At 45.5% G+C, this 18454-nt stretch overlaps 1 protein-coding gene across 1 annotated transcript in view; it reads left to right on the top strand.

Annotated features, from left to right (window-relative positions):
* The window catches only part of ITGA8 (integrin subunit alpha 8), a 125177-nt gene extending 107105 nt beyond the window's left edge, over positions 1–18072 (top strand). The window contains exons 29-30 of the mRNA XM_082193199.1: positions 12407–12529; positions 17308–18072. Coding sequence (XP_082049325.1) covers positions 12407–12529; positions 17308–17394 — 210 coding nt within the window. The 3' untranslated portion in view covers positions 17395–18072. The remainder of the gene's footprint in view (positions 1–12406; positions 12530–17307) is intronic.
* The last annotated feature ends 382 nt before the right edge of the window (positions 18073–18454 follow it).

The raw sequence follows: 18454 nt of genomic DNA, 5'->3' as shown, positions 1-18454 counted from the left end.
AATCATGTAACTGGTATCTCCTGGTGTGCTATTGGCATAGTGCGTGAACACTTAAAACCTTTATTGTTTAGTCGTGTCCGACTCTTTGTGACCCCATGGACCAAAGCACACCAGGCACTCCTGTCTTCCACTGCCTCCCACAATTTGGTCAAACTCATGCTGGTAGCTTCAAGAACACTGTCCAATCATCTCGTCCTCTGTCATCCCCTTCTTGTGCCCTCAATCTTTCCCAACATCAGGGTCTTTTCCAGGGAGTCTTCTCTTCTCACGAGGTGGCCAAAGTAATGGAGCCTCAGCTTCAGGATCTGTCCTTCCACTCGTTGAAATCAATGAACACGACTAAGTTAAATCTATTCATTTCAATAGGTCTTCTTTAAGTAAAAGCTAAATTCTACCCTCTCTCTGATGTGATGCTTCTACAGAATCAGTGTTCAGGCACATTTCTTTTAAACATGCTTGCTCTCCCTGCAAAGTATACTTCTACAAGGGAGTTATAATATGCAAACACACATGTCAATATTAATTCTGAGTCTAAACTCAGGGGAGCTTTTATCTACTACTTTGGGCCCTTTTTCAAAACAGAAAAAAATGGCAAATGTTTGCCTGAGAGGAACATGCAGAACAGTTAAAGAGTAATTTGTTCTCTTTCAACCCCTCTAAGCAGAAATGATTAAAGATCAGAGAAAGGGGCTATTATACACACAAGCACCAATCGCACTACAAGAATAGCTCATTTACTGTAAGTCTAAAGCTACTGTAACTCTGTGATAGATAAGTCAGAGTTTGACCATTCAGATGCCATTTACCAAAAATGATAATCGGTGAGGATTTGAGAAGTGTATTGAATCAGCAAAGTTTGTTCTACAATGGCTATCTGTATATATATTTGTGCTGCATAGCCCTTAGCCCAGGCATCCCCAAACTCAGCCTTCCAGCTGTTTTGGGACTACAACTCCCATCATCCCTAGCTAACAGGACCAGTGGTCAGGGATGATGGGAGTTGTAGTCACAAAACAGCTGGTGGGCTGAGTTTGGGGGTGCCTGGCTTAGCCCCTGCAGGAAGCGACAGAAGGCCGCTAAAAGTACAGTCATACCTCGGGTTGAAGTAGTTGAAGAGCGTGTTACTTCCAGGTTTCGCCGCTCGTGCATGCGCAGACGCTCAAAATGACGTCACGCGCATGCACGTAGGTACCACTGTAAGGTACCACTGTAATGCTGTTAAAACTAGCCTTCCACTATGCATCTCCTGGAGCAGTGTGGTTGCAACCAGAAATATATATACACAGTCTTCCAAGTGTAGCTGCACCACAGATTTACCTAATGGCATTATGATATTGGCAGTTTTGTTTCTGATTCCTTTCCTAATGATCCTTAACATGGAATCTGGCTTTTTCACAGCCGTCCACACATTGGGTTGACGTCTTCATTGAGCTATCTACTATTGACACCAAGGTCTCATTCCTAGTCCTTCACCACCAGTTCAGAGTAGACAATATTAGATGAGCTGGACAATAGTCTGACCCATTTCAAAGCAGCTTCTAGCTCCCATACAACTGATATTGTGGAAAACGTGTGCCCTCTCCAGAATAACCCTTCTTACCTCGATAGAAAAATGTTCTCCTAAGCATAAGGAGCTCTTTGGCCATGTGAGGCAGGCAGTCTGTGTCACAAGGGCTCTGCCAGAAACACCATATGATGTGCATTAAAAGCTCCACAGCTGCATCACTGACCACCTTGGATAAAAGGATGGGCAACGGAATATCAGTTGAGCAACTTCATTCCTATCTCTCAGAGTTTCTCTGTCCTTTGCATTGCCTCCCACCCTCCGCAATAAAAAAGTTGTTAAAAGAGATAAAGCACTTCTGAACTGGCATTCGGCTCACAGCCTTGTCTTAAACCTAAAACCACATGAGAAAATAGTGGAGCCATCCAAGTTGAAAAACGAACACCTACATGAAGTCATAAATAAAATGCTCTTTGGGAATAGCGGGTGGTCCAGTTGGCAGACGCTTCTGTCTCTTTGCCTGTAGTTCGATGCAACCATCTTTCTACAAATGCCAGTAGTTTTCCAATCATAAAGGCATATCTCTGTGCTAAATGAAAGGGGTTTTTAACACATTTCTCCAGATTGGTGTACGACACCACTTTCAATAGAGGTGGGGAAAGACCATAGATCAGTGCTAGAGTAAATGCTTGGCATTCAGGTGATCTCAGGTTCACTCACCAGTTTCTGTAGGTAGAGCTGGGAAAGATTCCTGTTTTAAACCCTGGAGAGACTCTGCAGGTCAGTGTTGACAGGACTGGACTAGAGTGACCAATGCTCTGACTCGGTTTAAAGACATCAGTATAAGGTTCTGCACTTAAGCAGGAAGAACCAGCTGCACCAATATAAGATGGGGGACACCTGGATGGCCAAGTGAAAAGGATCTAGGGGTCTTAGTGGACCAAAAACTTAACATGAGTAAACAGTGTGATGCAGCAGCAAAAAAAATCCCTAATGCTATTCTAGGCTGCATCAACGGAAGTATAGTGTCCCAATCAAGGGAAGTAATAGTACTGCTCTATTCTGCCTTGGTCAGACACACCTGGAATACTGTGTCCAGTTCTGGGCACCACAATTTAAGAAGGATGTAGGCAAGCTGGAGCGTGTGCAGAGGAGGGCAATAAAGATGATCAAGGGACTGGAAACCAGCCTTATGAGGAACGGTTGAAGAAGATGGGTTTGTTTAGCCTGGAAAAGAGGAGTATCTCAAGGGCTGTCACAAGTTACAAGAAATGAGATTCCGACTAAACATCAGGAAGAACTTGCTGACAATAACAGCTGTTCAACGGTGGAACAGATTCCTTTGAGAGGTTGTAGAGTCTCATTCATTCACGGTTTTTAAGCAGAGGTTGGAGGGCCATTTGCCATGGATGCTTTAGTTGAGATGCCTGCATTGCAGGGGGTTGGACTAGATGACCCTTGGGGTCCTTTTTCTTTGATTCTATGATGAGGCAGCTTCCTATGTTCCTACTGCTGTACTGCATGCAATGTGCACAGGTCAGTGACTTTGCTAGTATATGGCGTGGCTCCTCACTTCATGTGTTTCCCCGTGACAAGGATTATTAGCAAAAAATATTTTAGCTAGTATAGGTTATTTTCTACTTGCCCTTTATCTAACCAGACCCCAGGGTGGTTTATACAGTCCATAAAGTGCAGCACCTCATAAAATACAGCATGAAAATCTAAAATCAACATTAAAACATTATACATAGCAGAAGGCTTCAAGCGTCTCCATAGCGTCTATGTTGATATGGTTCCCATTATCACTTCTTCTAAACAGTGAACAGAAATGCCTTTAGCTAGCATAAAGAAGTCAGCAGCAAGGAGGACAACTGTTGGAATTGCCCCTTTCTTTAATACATATTATAAACCCAAATATGCCTGGCCGCCATCTTGCATTACAAGATGAAATCTGATTTTCTCATGCAAAATAGGGTCATTTTATCAGAACATCTTCTCTCTCTCCTTTAAGAAAGTATCCCCAGTCTTCAAGGTAGTGGAGAAAAACCTGAACATGTGCCTGTTCTGAAAACTGCAAAAAATAATGAAGGCCAGGAAGCCCCAAGTTACGTAAGAGAAAAGGTTTGAGAGCCACGCATGGGAAGTTCAGGTGCAAAAATCTTTTCTCATTCATAAAGATCACTGCATGGGTGGCCTTAGACACAATGTCATGCCTCGGCCTAACCCACCTTGCAGAGCCCTGGTTCAGAACAATAAAATGCCTTGTGGCTTACAACATTCTGTAGAAATGCCACACAGACCATCACAATAAAAATAATTATTCTACTCTAGGTGGTACATTCAGCAACCATGAAATGAACATTAATCCCCTCAGGAGAAATTCAATTCAGATTGCATTGAGAGCCAAACCTTCCTGATTCACATTTTCCAAAACAATATATGAACCAAAACACAGGCACCCTTTGAGATTTACACTGAATTTTGCAATGCAGCTCATCAGCCATTTAACGTGTATGAAGATGCATATAGTAGATACTGTAGTAAAGGGTGCATAAAAATGCATATACTGTATAAGTAAGAATAATGTACAAAAAAGCATTGTATTGGGGGAGAATTATTTGCACAAATGTGTACATTAGGTAAAATTGCAGGCGCGGATTGTGAACTGTGCGGGTTGTGAACGTGCATCCCGCACGGATCACGTTCGCAACCCGAGTGTCCATGGATCTCTAAATTATAGCCTTTCCAGGGTGGCTTACATTTAATACCAAATATACAGTTTTATCAGTTCCAAAAAAATGAAAACATTCAATTAAGTTTACAATAAAACAATCAGTTTAAATAAACCCAATGGAGTCACCAACAAAAGCTTTGACAGCAATATATACAATAAAACATTTCCATTAATAGCCAGTGAAAACAGATGGCTTTTTTTTTAAAAAAAAAGCTTTCTTTAAAATCTGGAGCCAACCATATTTCCCTGAATGGTTTGGAGAAAGTTGATAGAAGGTTTCTCTCTCTCTCTCTCTCTCTCTCTCTCTCTCTGTGTGTGTGTGTGTGTGTGTGTGTGTGTGTTAGAATACTAGAACCTGAGGTTATCAATGAAGTTGATCGTGAGACGATTCAGGACTGACAAAGGGTTCTTCATATAGCACAGAGTTAAAACTATGGAAGCCACTATCACAATATGCAGTAATGGCCACCAATCTAGGTGGTTTTAAAAGGGGATTGGATAAAGCCATGGAAACTGATGTTAATGATGGCTTCAAGGCATGGTGACTATATTCTCTCTTGTAGAAGGTGCCTCTTCACCTCAATTTGTGCTCTGCTTGTGTATTTGTAAATAAAGCAACCATGACAATGACCCCTTAGGTCAGCGGAGGGGGGGGCTGTTTAGGGAAGTTTTTAATGTTTGATGTTTTTGTTATGTAGTGTAGTTTCACCCTGGGCCAACAGGGGGATACTGTATATAGTTTTCACTCAGGTCTGTAGATAGTCCTGGCTGCCTACCACTACCGGCTCATCCATCGCCCGGGGAAATCGATGGGCCATGCCGACGCCCTCAGCCGTTGCCCTCTTCCAGCATTTGTGGAAGACCCGGCTCCAGCTTCATCGCTCCTTCTGATTGAGGACCTTCCGACAGCGCCTGTATCGGCTGCCACTGTGGCCTCCGCGTCTGCCCAGGATCGCACCATCAGCCGGGTGCTCAACTGGGTGTGGAGGGGGTGGCCACAAGGGCCTTTTGCATCGGAGTTCCAGCCCTTCGCAACCAGACAACATGAACTCTCAGCTCATCGCGGCTGTCTGCTGTGGGGAGACCGCGTCGTGATTCCCCAGGGACTCCGTCAGCGCGTCCTGGAGGCTCTGCACGTTGGCCACCCGGGAATTGTAAAAATGAAGGCGTTGGCTCGGTGTTACGTCTGGTGGCCTAATATGGACGATGCCATCACTGCCTGGGTGTCCGCCTGCCAAGCGTGCCAAGAGTCGAGGCCTGCACCACCGGCAGCTAAGGGACACACCTGGGAGACGCCAAAGACACCCTGGTTGAGGGTGCACATCGATCTGGCTGGCCCCTTTCACGGCCGGACCTTTATGGTAGTGGTGGACGCCTATTCCAAATGGCTGGAGGTCGCCCTGATGCCCTCCACCACTACCGAAGCTGTCATCCGGGTGCTGCGAGGCCTGTTTGCAACGCATGGGTGTCCTGATGTCCTGGTCTCTGACAACGGACCGCAGTTCACGTCAGGCACGTTTGAGCGGTATCTTTTGGGACTGGGCATCCGCCATGCCCTAACGGCGCCTTTTCACCCATCCAGCAACGGGCAAGCAGAAAGAATGGTGCGCTCGACAAAAGAGGCACTGGCGCGCCTGGACCGGGGAGACTGGCATGAGCGGGACGCCGAATACTTGTTCGTGCAACACATCACCCCTCATGCGGCCACAGGGAGGAGCCCTGCTGAACTGCTTATGGGCCGCCGCCTCAGGTCACCGCTCGACCGGCTACACCCAGACTTTGCCGTGGCTGAACCCCCAGGCTGTGCCAACGAACCACGGTCATTTGTCCCAGGAAACCAGGTCTTTGCCCGGAACTATGTGGGGGACATCCCTTGGGTGCCAGCCACAGTAGTGGGAGTCACTGGACCTCGCTCATACCAGGTGGCACTCGAAGACGGACGCTTGTGGCGACGGCACATAGACCAGCTTAGGCGCAGGGTTGGGGACATGGACACTACCGAGGTGCCCCCAACTGCGCTTGCGGCTCCAGAAGAGACACGTACAGATAGCAAGGCCCCACCTACACCTCCCTCGCAAACTGCCAGCGTGGAGCCGAACCAAGCCGTTTCAGAACAGACTCAGACCACTCCACTTGCGGAGACTCCACCCACAGCAGCGGATCCAGGGGAGTTGGTTCCAACGCCACCTAGGGTCGCACCACAGCCTCAGCGAGAACTGTGTGGCCCTCCGGACTTGGCTACCAGTCCCCAGCGGTCTGGCAGAGTTTCCAAGCGCCCAACTTATTTAAAGGACTATGTTGTTGGACAGGTATCACTGTTGGTCTAAGTAGGGGAAATGTAACCGATATGCTTTTGTGCCTGATTGAACCATTACGCGTAGTGCTGTATATAAGGAAACCATTACGATTGTAACTAACGCCTTATCTCGGTGGGGAGGGGTGTTATGTAGTGTAGTTTCACCCTGGGCCAACAGGGGGATACTGTATATAGTTTTCACTCAGGTCTGTAGATAGTTTTCACTCAGGTCCGCGTCCGTTATTTTAGGCGGGAACTCTGAGCTGTTATGGTTACAATGTTGACAGCCGGCTGACTATAAATACAGGCCGGCTGAGCTGTTCGCAGTCAGTTTATTTCCAGCTTACCAGAATAAAAGAGCTACTTGAAGAAATCGCTGTGCCGGCTGCTATGTCAACCCACAACTTAACAGTTTTGTTCTGTTTTTAATCTGCTGGGAGCCACTCAGAGTGGCTGGGGAAACCCAGCCAGATGGGCAGGGTATAAATAATAAACTATTATTATATTATTGCAAATGAGGCCCACCAGGCTTCCTCATTTGGCCTGACAGACCATTTTGGCTAAGCCATGTCTGCCTACCCTGCACCTGGAATCATAAATGACAGTTGGGGGGGGGGAGTCAGGACAGCTAAGTCTGGGCTGAGAAGGGATTTGCTGCACCTGGTTGCTACGGCTTCAGGCAAATCTGTGGTAGGTAAGCAGCCCCACCCACTTGACCCACAAGGGGTGGGAGAAATAAGGATCCGGCTCACCAGCTGAGCCCAGTTCCTCATCCTTGCATCTCCACTGTTTTCTCATCCAATGGGAACTAAACCTACTAGGGCCTCCCTTGAAACTGCTTGCCACTTGAGAAATGGGGAATGGTTACATGCCTAAGAGCATTACTAAGATGTCTGGCACTGTAACAAAGAGCATAAATATCTGCTGAGCGAGATCTGTCCTGGAGGAGAGAAAAATCCTTGCTTCTGTTCTCTGGCCAAGTTGGTCCCAGATGTTGTAATGTCTGTAGCGTCCACATCCTGCAACCTTCCGCACTAGTTCATTTGTCTCCTTGACTGAGAGTTCTGTGTAGAGGATTGCTGCAAATGAGAGCCATTGACCTTTTTCTTCACTCATCCTGCCCTTATGTTTCCATGCCAGCTAGAGAGCATTATTGAGGAACACAAGGAAAGTCATTGAAAAATATTTATTAGCTAATTAAAATGAGCCCCTTCTACCACGACCACTGAACTTACTGACCTAGGAAGCCTCTGCAGTTAATATTCAGTGCTCAAAAGCAACTAGAAAAGTGAGCTATTTAAATTCACATTGCACCATATATTTTAGGGTTGCCATATTTCAAAAAGTGAAAATCTGGACAGAAAAGTTGAGCTTTATTCCCCCTCTTATGAGCTGACATACATCTGGGCATTTCAACTGCTTTTCAAAAATTCTGCCCAGACACCATTTTCAACAGACAAATCCCAGACCTATGTCAGCCCTTATAGATTTAGATGTCTTGGGGGTTGGGTATTTGACTTTCTCTGAAATGCTTACTACCTTAAGTTGGGGTGCTTTATTTTCAATATTTACAATGTGCATATCTCAGTTTCTGGCTACACTTAAAAGCTCTTGTCTCTATGTAATCAGAATGCAACAGGCCCAATTGGGTAAATCTTTGAAATGGCTGTCAGTTATGTGTCTCTCTGTATTGGCATTTAAACCTACAGTATCTAGGTCTTTGATCAGGAGTAATGGGGTGGTGGATCTCAAGTATTCTTCTGCCCTCAGGAAAATAGTAAACTGATGTCCCCTTTCTCATAAGGTAAAGGTAAAGGGACCCCTGACCATTAGGTCCAGTCGTGACCGACTCTGGGGTTGCGGTGCTCATCTCACTTTACTGGCCGTACAGCTTCCAGGTCATGTGGCCAGCATGACTAAGCCGCTTCTGGCGAACCAGAGCAGCACACGGAAACGCCGTTTACCTTCCTGCCAGAGCAGTACCTATTTATCTACTTGCACTTGACGTGCTTTCGAACTGCTAGGTTGGCAGGAGCAGGGACCGAGGAACGGGAGCTCACCCCGTCACGGGGATTCGAACTGCCGACCTTCTGATCGGCAAGTCCTAGGCTCTGATGCCACCTGCTCCTCTTAAATTATCCCTGGCACTGATTTCTACCATTCGCCTTTCCACTCATTCCCAGCCTTCAGTGTGTTCAATCCTCTATTCACACCTGAAGAATAGATTTATTTTTTATTTAGTTTTTGTACTGGAAAACCCAGAGAACTGTTTTGTTGGAAGCAAGAAATTGTAGAGAGTTTGGGCATGAATCATTGTTGATAGGTGATTTTAAGTACTGTCATGAACTGCCACCCACTGCCCCATATGGTAAGCTGCAGTATGGCAATTGGGGGAAAGTGGCTGATTCAGAAAGGCTCGTACTAATGAAGAGCAAATGCAGGTTGCTTTAGAGAAAGGATGAGTTGGTAGTTTTCCAAATGGGGAGACCAGGAGATGAGGAAAACAGAGTGGACAAAGCTAAAGGAGTAGCACTGACTTGGAAGCGATTTCTCAGCTTAGAAACTGCTGACATTGCAGACCTCACCTATAGTCAGAGCTACGTGCTCTGGAGTCCATTGTAGGTCACCAGTCTGACCGCAGGAAAGATCCACGGGCCAACATAGCAAGCATGCATTCAAAATCCCTAGTGGCACTTGCATCTATAGTATACACACAATAGGAAGTCTGTGTTCAAATTCCAGTTAACACACCATTAATCTGAATGGGCAACATCGGAGTTCAGCAGAACCATAAACCTCAGATGGATGGAAACTGGGTATTTCATATATACATCTACCGAAAGAGAGCTTTAGAATGTTGGAAAATGTGCAGGATTAGAAATATATATAATTTGACTTTGCTGGAAAGCACATAATTTTCCTCTGGAGACCCAGTAAAGCCAAACCTTAAGTATATTTCAAAAGCTTTGTAAGATCTATTTATTTGGTCCAGCTTTTGTGGTCAGGGCTAAGCCAGAATGTAGGGGAATGGTGTTAATACAGTGGTACCCCGCAAGACGAACGCCTCGCAAGACGGAAAACCCGCTAGACGAAAGGGTTTTCCGTTTTGGAGGCGCTTCGCAAAACGAATTTCCCTATGGGCTTGCTTCGCAAGACGACAGCCCATAGGGAAATCTCCGGGACAGCGGGGAAGCACAGCGCGTCTTCCCCACTGTCCTCGGACATCCTCCCCCCCCGGCATCGGAACGAAGCTCCGATGCCGGGCGGTGGGGGGGGGGAAGCCTCCTTCCCCCGCCCGGCATCAGAACGAAGCTCCGATGCCCGGAGGTGGGGGGGGAAGTCTCCTTCCCCCGCCCGGCATCAGAACGAAGCTCCGATGCCGGGCGGTGGGGGGGGGAAGCCTCCTTCCCCCGCCCGGCATCAGAACGAAGCTCCGATGCCGGGCGGTGGGGGGGGGGAAGCCTCCTTCCCCCGCCCGGCATCAGAACGAAGCTCCGATGCCCGGAGGTGGGGGGGGAAGTCTCCTTCCCCCGCCCGGCATCAGAACGAAGCTCCGATGCCGGGCGGTGGGGGGGGGAAGCCTCCTTCCCCCGCCCGGCATCAGAACGAAGCTCCGATGCCGGGAGGTGGGGGGGGAAGCCTCCTTCCCCCGCCCGGCATCAGAACGAAGCTCCGATGCCGGGAGGTGGGGGGGGAAGCCTCCTTCCCCCGCCCGGCATCAGAACGAAGCTCCGATGCCGGGAGGTGGGGGGGGGAAGCCTCCTTCCCCCGCCCGGCATCAGAACGAAGCTCCGATGCCGGGCGGTTGGGGGGGGAAAGCCTCCTTCCCCCGCCCGGCATCAGAACGAAGCTCCGATGCCGGGAGGTGGGGGGGGAAGCCTCCTTCCCCCGCCCGGCATCAGAACGAAACTCCGATGCCGGGGCGGGGGGGACGTCTCCTCCCGCCGCCGGGCATCGGATGGCTTTCCTGAAGACTTGGGGTGGGAGGAGGGTTTTCCTTCCCACCGCCAACATTCAGAATGCTGTTCTGAATGTTGGCGGTGGGGAGGAAAACCCTCCTCCCACGCAAGCCCCGGGAACAGAGGGAAAGCGCTGCGCGCCTTCCCCTCTGTTCCCGTACCTGTCCTGAAGGCCTGCGGTGGGGAGAAAAGCCCTTCTCCGCACCGCCAGCCTGGCAAGCGGTTTCCCTAGGAACGCATTAATTGATTTTCAATGCATTCCTATGGGAAACCGTGCTTCGCAAGACGAAAAACTCGCAAGAAGAAAAAACTTGCGGAACCAATTAATTTCGTCTTGCGAGGCACCACTGTACATTTTATATTTCTGTTGAACTTCAAGTTATTTTTATATGTGATGTGTTGTAAAAGACTTGTTACCTGCCACTTTACAAAGTGTACTAGACGGTCTTTAAAAATGACAGCAAATGCTTTTTCAAAGTGGGGGGAGGAAAGCTAATGTTACCCTTTTCATGTTATTCCTGTAATGAGAAGACTGAGCGCTTTTGTCTTAGGGGTTTTGTCCAGCGGCATATTGCCCAAGGTATGTAGCTGTGTCAGCTGACTAGAGACCACACTGTCTAATACAAATCATAGCAATGTTGACATTCGTTCTTGCTTACTCCATTGCCTATAGAGGCTCAGATTTATTTGGTTTAAGCTATAATATAAATTTAAACCTGTTTAACTGTAGCAAACCTAGGTCTTGTGGTTTTCTGAGTTCAGCTGACATATAGCATTCAGGTAGATACCCAAGTACAAAATACATGTACCTGTATTTCTACATGTGTCTGCTTCAAAGTGACTTGGCAAGCCAGGCCTCTCCTATATGGTCCCTTCCAGGTGTTGTTGGACTCCCAGCTTCCATCAGTCTCAGCCAGCATGACCAATGGCCAGGAGTAATGGGAGATGCAGGTCATCAAAGCATCAGGATGGCCGTAGGTTGGGAAAGGCTGATACAAGCATAGAACCTTAAGTGCAGAATGATGCTGAGAATCCTTGATAAGTTGAGGCTCCTATTCCCCACAGTTTGGAGGTGAAGCCATGGCAGTAAAACCAAATTGAGACTCAATGTGATGTAGTGGTCAAAGTGCTGAGCTTTGATCTGCTGCTTAGCAACAATTAAAGCTTACTGGGAGGGCTCGGACAAGTCACCATCTCTCAGTCTCTCAACCTACCCCCAGGGTTGTTTACTCTTATCCTACCTGATGCCTCCAGCAAGCTTTGAGGGGAACCAAGGTCTCCTAGCCACTCTCAAGAGCCTTAGCAGACTACAGTTCCAAGGATTCTTGGGGGGAAGCCATGACTGTTTAAAGTGGTATGGTACTACTTTAAATGTACAGTGGTACCTCGGGTTGAGTACTTAATTCATTCCGGAGGTCCGTTCTTAACCTGAAACTGTTCTTAACCTGAAGCACCACTTTAGCTAATGGGGCCTCCTGCTGCCGCCGCCGCGCAAGAGCATTTCTGTTCTCATCCTGAAGCAAAGTTCTTAACCCAAGGTACTATTTCTGGGTTAGCGGAGTCTGTAACCTGAAGCGTATGTAACCTGAAGCGTATTTAACCCGAGGTACCACTGTATAGGTTTTTCTCAAAGTGGGCCTATTAAAATCAATAGGTGTGGCTACCTCATGTCCATTAATTTCATTGGGCCTACTTAGTTATATAAAACATAGTTCTGTACCACTCACTAGAACTGCAAGAACTTAAGTTTTGTGAAGTTCTGGCAGATACTGTATGCTGAGTTTTTAAAACAGCGGCCTTACGAATACACCATTAGTTTTTAATTCTGCATATATAATCACTTTCAGGTTGTATTATAACTCATCTTCATTTTACCCTTTCATCTTTTTTTCCCTTCTCATCTTCCATTTCAGACCAAAACATCTGTTATTTGGGCTACTCCAAACATTTCCTTTATAATCCCGCTGTGGGTTATAATATTAGCCATACTCCTTGGACTGCTGGTTTTGGCTATGTTGACCTTAGCATTGTGGAAGGTATGTAATGTAATGGTGCTAAACTAGAGAAGATGATACCAAAACAAAATGGGGAGGTGGGGGGGGTGGAATGTGTGATCTTCTGAGCAAAATAATCATGGACATACGAGATGGGTGTGTTATTTATTTTGGATCGCTGACATGTTTGTGTTTCTGACCTTTCAAAAGAGGTGACTTGTTTGCATTATTGAAGGCTAGTTAGAAGTGAGCAGTGAGAGATTGGCTGCGATTCCCAAGGCCTATGATCTTCTTTTGTCTGGGGAATTTAGATTTCGGCAGCATGCTGCAATGAAGCATCTCTAGGTTTGTTTCTCCCAAAGTACCTCAAGGAATTATCTTTTGAAACATGACCGGGCACCCCCTTCAGAGGAAAAGAAATGTTATCTTTTTAAGGCTGCAAGTGATTTTATTTTAATATTGGTAGGCTCTGTTTGATGTTTTTACTACATCGCTAAAGTCTTGCAATCACTGAGTCACTAGCAGTTTACAAGTTTTTGTTTCAGGGACTTGGAAACAATTGACTTCAAAGTACTTAAAACTATGTCTCTGATGTGTAGACGTTGTTTTTAATTCCAGCTTGATGGGTGCCATTTCCCACGGTGGTCTAGATCATGCCTATTACTGACCATGTTGAGTTCTGAATCCTCATCCAATGTTTTCCCAGTTATTTCATCTTCCTCTTTCCTTCCGTCTTTCCCCCTTGGTAAGCACCACTGAAATAGGCCTCTGTAAGAGCTTATGGGGAGCCTGCTGATGCATCTAGTCTAGCTTCATGTTCTCACAGTAGCCAATCAGATTCCTGTAAGAAGCCTGCAACAGCACTCTGCCTACCAACAGTTTCCAGCAACTGATATTCAGACGCTTTACTGCCTCTGACAGTGGAGATAGAACACAGTCATCATGGCTAGTAGCTATTGATAGCCTCTTCCTCCATGAATTTGTCTCATCCTCTTTTGAAGCTATCCATCACTGCCTCCTATAGGAGCATCGCTTTACACTTGTTTACATTGAATCGCATTTGCCATTTTACTGCCCATTCACTCTGCGAATGGTCCTTTTGGAAGTCTTTGCCATTTCTTTTTGTTTAAACAACCTAGAACCATTTAGTATCATTAGCAAACTTTGCCACCTCACTGCTCACTCCTAACTCTAGATCGTTTTTTATGAACTAGCTAAAAAGTGCAGGTCCCGATTCATGGTAGACACCGGTTTCTACATCTCTGCATTCAGAGAACTGCCCATTTATTCCTGCTGTCTGCTCCTTAACCAGATCTTGATCCACAATAGGGCCAAGATTCGCCTCTTATTCCAGGAGTCTTTGGTGAGCTACCTTATTGAAAGATTTTTGAAAGTCGAGATACATTGTGTCAGTCAACCAGATCACCTCTATCTATATACTTGTTGACACTCTCAAAGAACTCTAACGGTTTCATGAGACAGGACTTGTCCTTGCAGATACGTGCTGGCTCTGCTTAGCAAGACTTATTCTTCTACAGGCTTGATTATTTTATCTTTAAGAATAGCATAGATACCACATACCAAAATTGTGTGTAACTAAAAGTAACTTTAGATGTTTATTCATTTTATTTGCTACATTTATATCCCACCTTTCTTCCAACAAGCTCAAGGCAGCATCCCATAATTCTCCCCTTTCTTGTTTTATCCCCAAAACAATCCCGTGAGAAAATCCAGAAAGCCATCTGGTTTGGACATACTTTAACACTATGATAACACCGTATATCAAGTGCAGTAATTTAAATCAAGGCCATTTAAATGGTTACTTAAATCCCCAAGAAGAAGAAGAAAATCTTAGTAATTGATTCAAAATCACATTTCCCATTTTATTACTAATGCATTTCTTGAGCAAGAGTGCATGCTAATTGAATGCTACGAATATTAAAATATATTGGTTGGCAACTAAACAGGACTTTTATCTTGCTAAGATCATAACCCAAAGTTTCTGTCATGTAGCCCACTACATGCCTTTTGCACTACAGAGTGATGTCTGTTTAGCATGAATTTAATAGATATATTTTTTATTATTTGTACGTGTGCAAGGACACTAAGCAAATCATTTCATGGAAGACATGGGCCATAATTCTGTAGAGTTAAGTGTGCTAGTCTGTGCCCTGAACTTTTTAGAAGCAAAGCTGACAAGTATTGTGTCAAACAGTAATGAGATGAAATGTAAATATTCGTGTTGTTTGGTAGATAAGAGTGATGAATATTCATAACTTGCAACAATAATAAATGCCGTACATGGTTTATTTTCTCATATTTATAATGCTTGACCTCAGAAGTCAAATCTTGTTCCCCAGGGTTTCCCGTTAACATAGAATAGCAAGTTTAATGCAGAAATGAAATTGTTTGACAGAGGGTCATACATTTGGTTTTGAACTGTTTTTTAAAAACAACAACAACAACCCTAATACAATACAGTTAAAATAAACAATCTGAAACATCTGATTTAAAATAAAATAAATATTTATCTACCTTACCACTTGTTTCATGTCCATTTCAAACTTCTTTGTTCCCTTCCATCTTTTTTTTTTAAAAGTTTGACATTAAGAATGTAGAAAATGCTCAGGAACTCTCACATTGACTTTTGGCTTCTGAAATAAATCATGTCAGTTCCAAGGTATCAGGCTGGCAGTTCAGCAAGGAAATCCTCCATACGTGGCAGATAGGCCTGTATAAAATCTGACCAGATCCGGCCAAAGCTAGATTTCCCCTCTGTTTTTGCAGGAAGACAGCAAAAACAGGAGCTCTGTGGAGCCCCTGGCACATATGTTGGGTGGGCTTGTTTTCTTCTTGGAGGGTCACAAGTTGGCCGGGCTTGGCACAGTAACTCAGAAGAACAGAGCAAGTGTGCTTCTTGTTCCTATTAATCCTTCCAAAAGAATTTCAAAGACTGCCATGCAGAGATTTAATATTTTAAAAATGCATTCCATTCCTTTATATCATCTCTGTTTGAACTTAAAAGCTCCCCAAAGGATGGTGCAGATAATCAAATCCAGTCGCTTAGACTAGTAAGTCAAGCAGGTGAGAGGCTCTTGCCCAACACCAAACTCTTGTCATTTCATCATCTACCCCACACTTACATCTTGCCTCTGAGAACAGGTCAGCTTCAGGACAGGTCAACCACAGTGCAAGTTTGTATGACATTGCAAGTGAACAGATAAGACTCGGCAGAGCACTCGCCAACTGTTCTGATCTACCCCACTAGATGATTCATGGCTCACAGCTGTGAAGGTTTGCAGACTAGAGCACGGATGCTGAACACCTGGTTTCCACCAGCACCAGCAACACTTGCTCCACGGTCACCATCACAGAACCAAAGGTTGTTCGCATTGCAAAGATGAAGAACTACAGAGTTGCAAATATCCCCAGAGTATCTTTGTCCCAGGGTATCTTCCACCAGCCTTGTCAATACATCACTGCAGCAACATCTGGAATAGCATGGGAGGCTTAGGGCGTATTCAGATAAATAGCTGAAGTTATAAATGATGCCAAGGTGGGTCAATTAATTTTTGCTCAGAAGGCTGTTCATTGTTGTGAAAGACACAGCTCAGTCTTCACTCAAAAGCAAGCTGCGAGAATGAATAAGATTGCAGATTTCCAAGGGGCTTATGACTTAGCAGGCTGAGTCCATATAACTATGACATTGCAGGACATTCAAGCAGCCCTTTTGCTGCTGCTGCTTTTTTTAAACAATATCACCTTGTAGTGGCCTCTCCATTTCAGTTACCACCTTGACTGTTTGTTCAAATGAATTCGCTTTTTAATTGAGTTGCCAAGGTGCAAACTCAATAGCCTTTAGTCCAGAATAGCTTGATTGAGCTCAGTGGCTGTGAGCAATTCATGCCACACCAGATTTTCCCCCTGAAACATTTCGTTTCAGTGATTGCTCCTACAGGCAGTCCCGACTGCTTTTGGGGGGCCTATTCAATCTCATGCTGCACTTAGCCAATCACACAAATTTGTGGAGGCATTTAAAAACAGTGTCAGGGAACTGACATCGGAGCGAGAGGCGAAGGGGAGGCTCCCAGATGATGCTGGCGAAGGACCCAGCAGCAGGGGGAGAGACAGCTCAGTAGAGGGGGAAGCCAGTCAGCGCAACACCGGGGATAAAGGGAGGCAGACGGGGGAAGTGGAGAGAGGGCTCCAGGACTCTTCACTGGACATCAGTGAGGAGAGCCCAGGTCCTCCGCTACCCACGCCTTCCCTGCGCAGAAGACTCCCGCGCAGTGAGAGGAGGAGGAGACTGGGTGTCAAACAACTTTTATGTTGGAAGAGGTTCAAGAAATGCCCACTGACGGATTCTGCCAGTGACTGAGGCAGCCACCATGAGGAGAGGCTGTGCAGTCAGAAGGGTTAAACAAGGCAAATTAACCGAGAAAGGCACCAGCTTACGCACGAGTAACTCATACCCACTACAAACAGCTTCCCCGTGGTATAATTCTACAGTATATGCAGCCAATGGGGCAGCAAGGGGTTTAATGTTTAGAATCCCTGGCTATTTGGTTGTGAGATCTTTTTAAGGCTTGAAAACTTCTCAGAACCAGGTAACCAAACTGGTTGGTTTGTTTTTAATACAGAGATGGTTGATTAAAATTTAAGGCAAAAGCACTGCCAATGCATATATATTTCCTCTACATGTTTATACAGGTGTATGACACCAAGCCATAATGTCTGAGTCTGAGGGCAGGACCTGAAAAAGGGAGAAAAGATGGTTGCTTTGCCAACTTGCCTACACATGACTCTTTGTTTTGTTCCAGTGCGGCTTCTTTGACAGAGCAAGGCCCCCTCGAGATGACATGGCTGACAGGGTGCAACTGACAAGTGACAAGACTACTGACACATAGGAAGAGGTGAGTCGTCCTGGTCAAGAGCAGAAAAGTACAACAGATTCCACTTACCAGGAACTTTCTTGCCAAGATGTGGTCGTAATCCAACTATGCAGAGTTCTACGCATTCACTACATAAATGACCTTAGAAGGGAAGACAAGAACAATGATCACTGCCTCAAAAACATAACCAGCTGATGAGCAGCAAAAAGAGAGAGAGAGAGTTTTATTTAAACAAAGGATCACTTGAGTCATTCACACGTGGACGGCATTAGAAGCACTCCTGTAGTCTGGACCATGTGGTGGTGAATCGCCTGCGTTGCTGTATGGCTTAAAGACAAAATGTTCAAACTCTACTGTATCATGGCATAATGTTGTGGTGACTCCCTAAGGATAGGAATTTCTATGAAACTCTGGCTCAGGGAGACAAGCAATATTGTTGGTACTGTGAAAGTACTTCTGACAAGCAAAAGTAGCCTTCTAAAACACTTTCCATAAGCAAGGCACAATTATTTATTTTTCCATCTTTTTGTAGGCTGGGCATCCTAACCAAAATAGGCTCTGAAGTTTTATACTGATGATAACATTACTTTGCATGTAAATAGAGTGGATGTATCCTGCACCTTCCATATACCAGTTATAAGAGTCGGAATGGAAGCAAAAGTATATATTATTTTATAGGATGGAGTGCAGGATCACAGGCCTGGGAAGTGACCCTGAAGATTATAGTTCAACCCTGAACCCTAAGAAACATGACATAGAATCTTCCATTTATTTAATCGCCCCACACCGTGGACATAGCAGATTAAGGTTATCCACTATATCCTGATTGCCAAGCAAAGAGAAGTCTGGCATCCCATGTTAGAGACACAGAGTGCAATCCTATACTCAATTGAAAGTCTGGAACTTACTCCCAACAAAGCCTATATAGGATTGCAGCCTAATTGTAGAAAAGACAGTAGTAAATTGTGCATACTCAAGTAATACAATCCAGTTACTGCTAGTAAGGTGAAATAAGAAGGGGAATGGCTCAATGACAGGGCACTTGCTTTGCATGCAGAAGGTCCCTGACATTTGC

The sequence above is a fragment of the Podarcis vaucheri genome (assembly GCF_965113315.1).
Source record: "Podarcis vaucheri genome assembly, chromosome: 12".
NCBI lineage: Eukaryota > Metazoa > Chordata > Lepidosauria > Squamata > Lacertidae > Podarcis > Podarcis vaucheri.
Note: the sequence above shows the minus strand (reverse complement) of the source record. Positions and strands in the feature narration are given on the sequence as shown.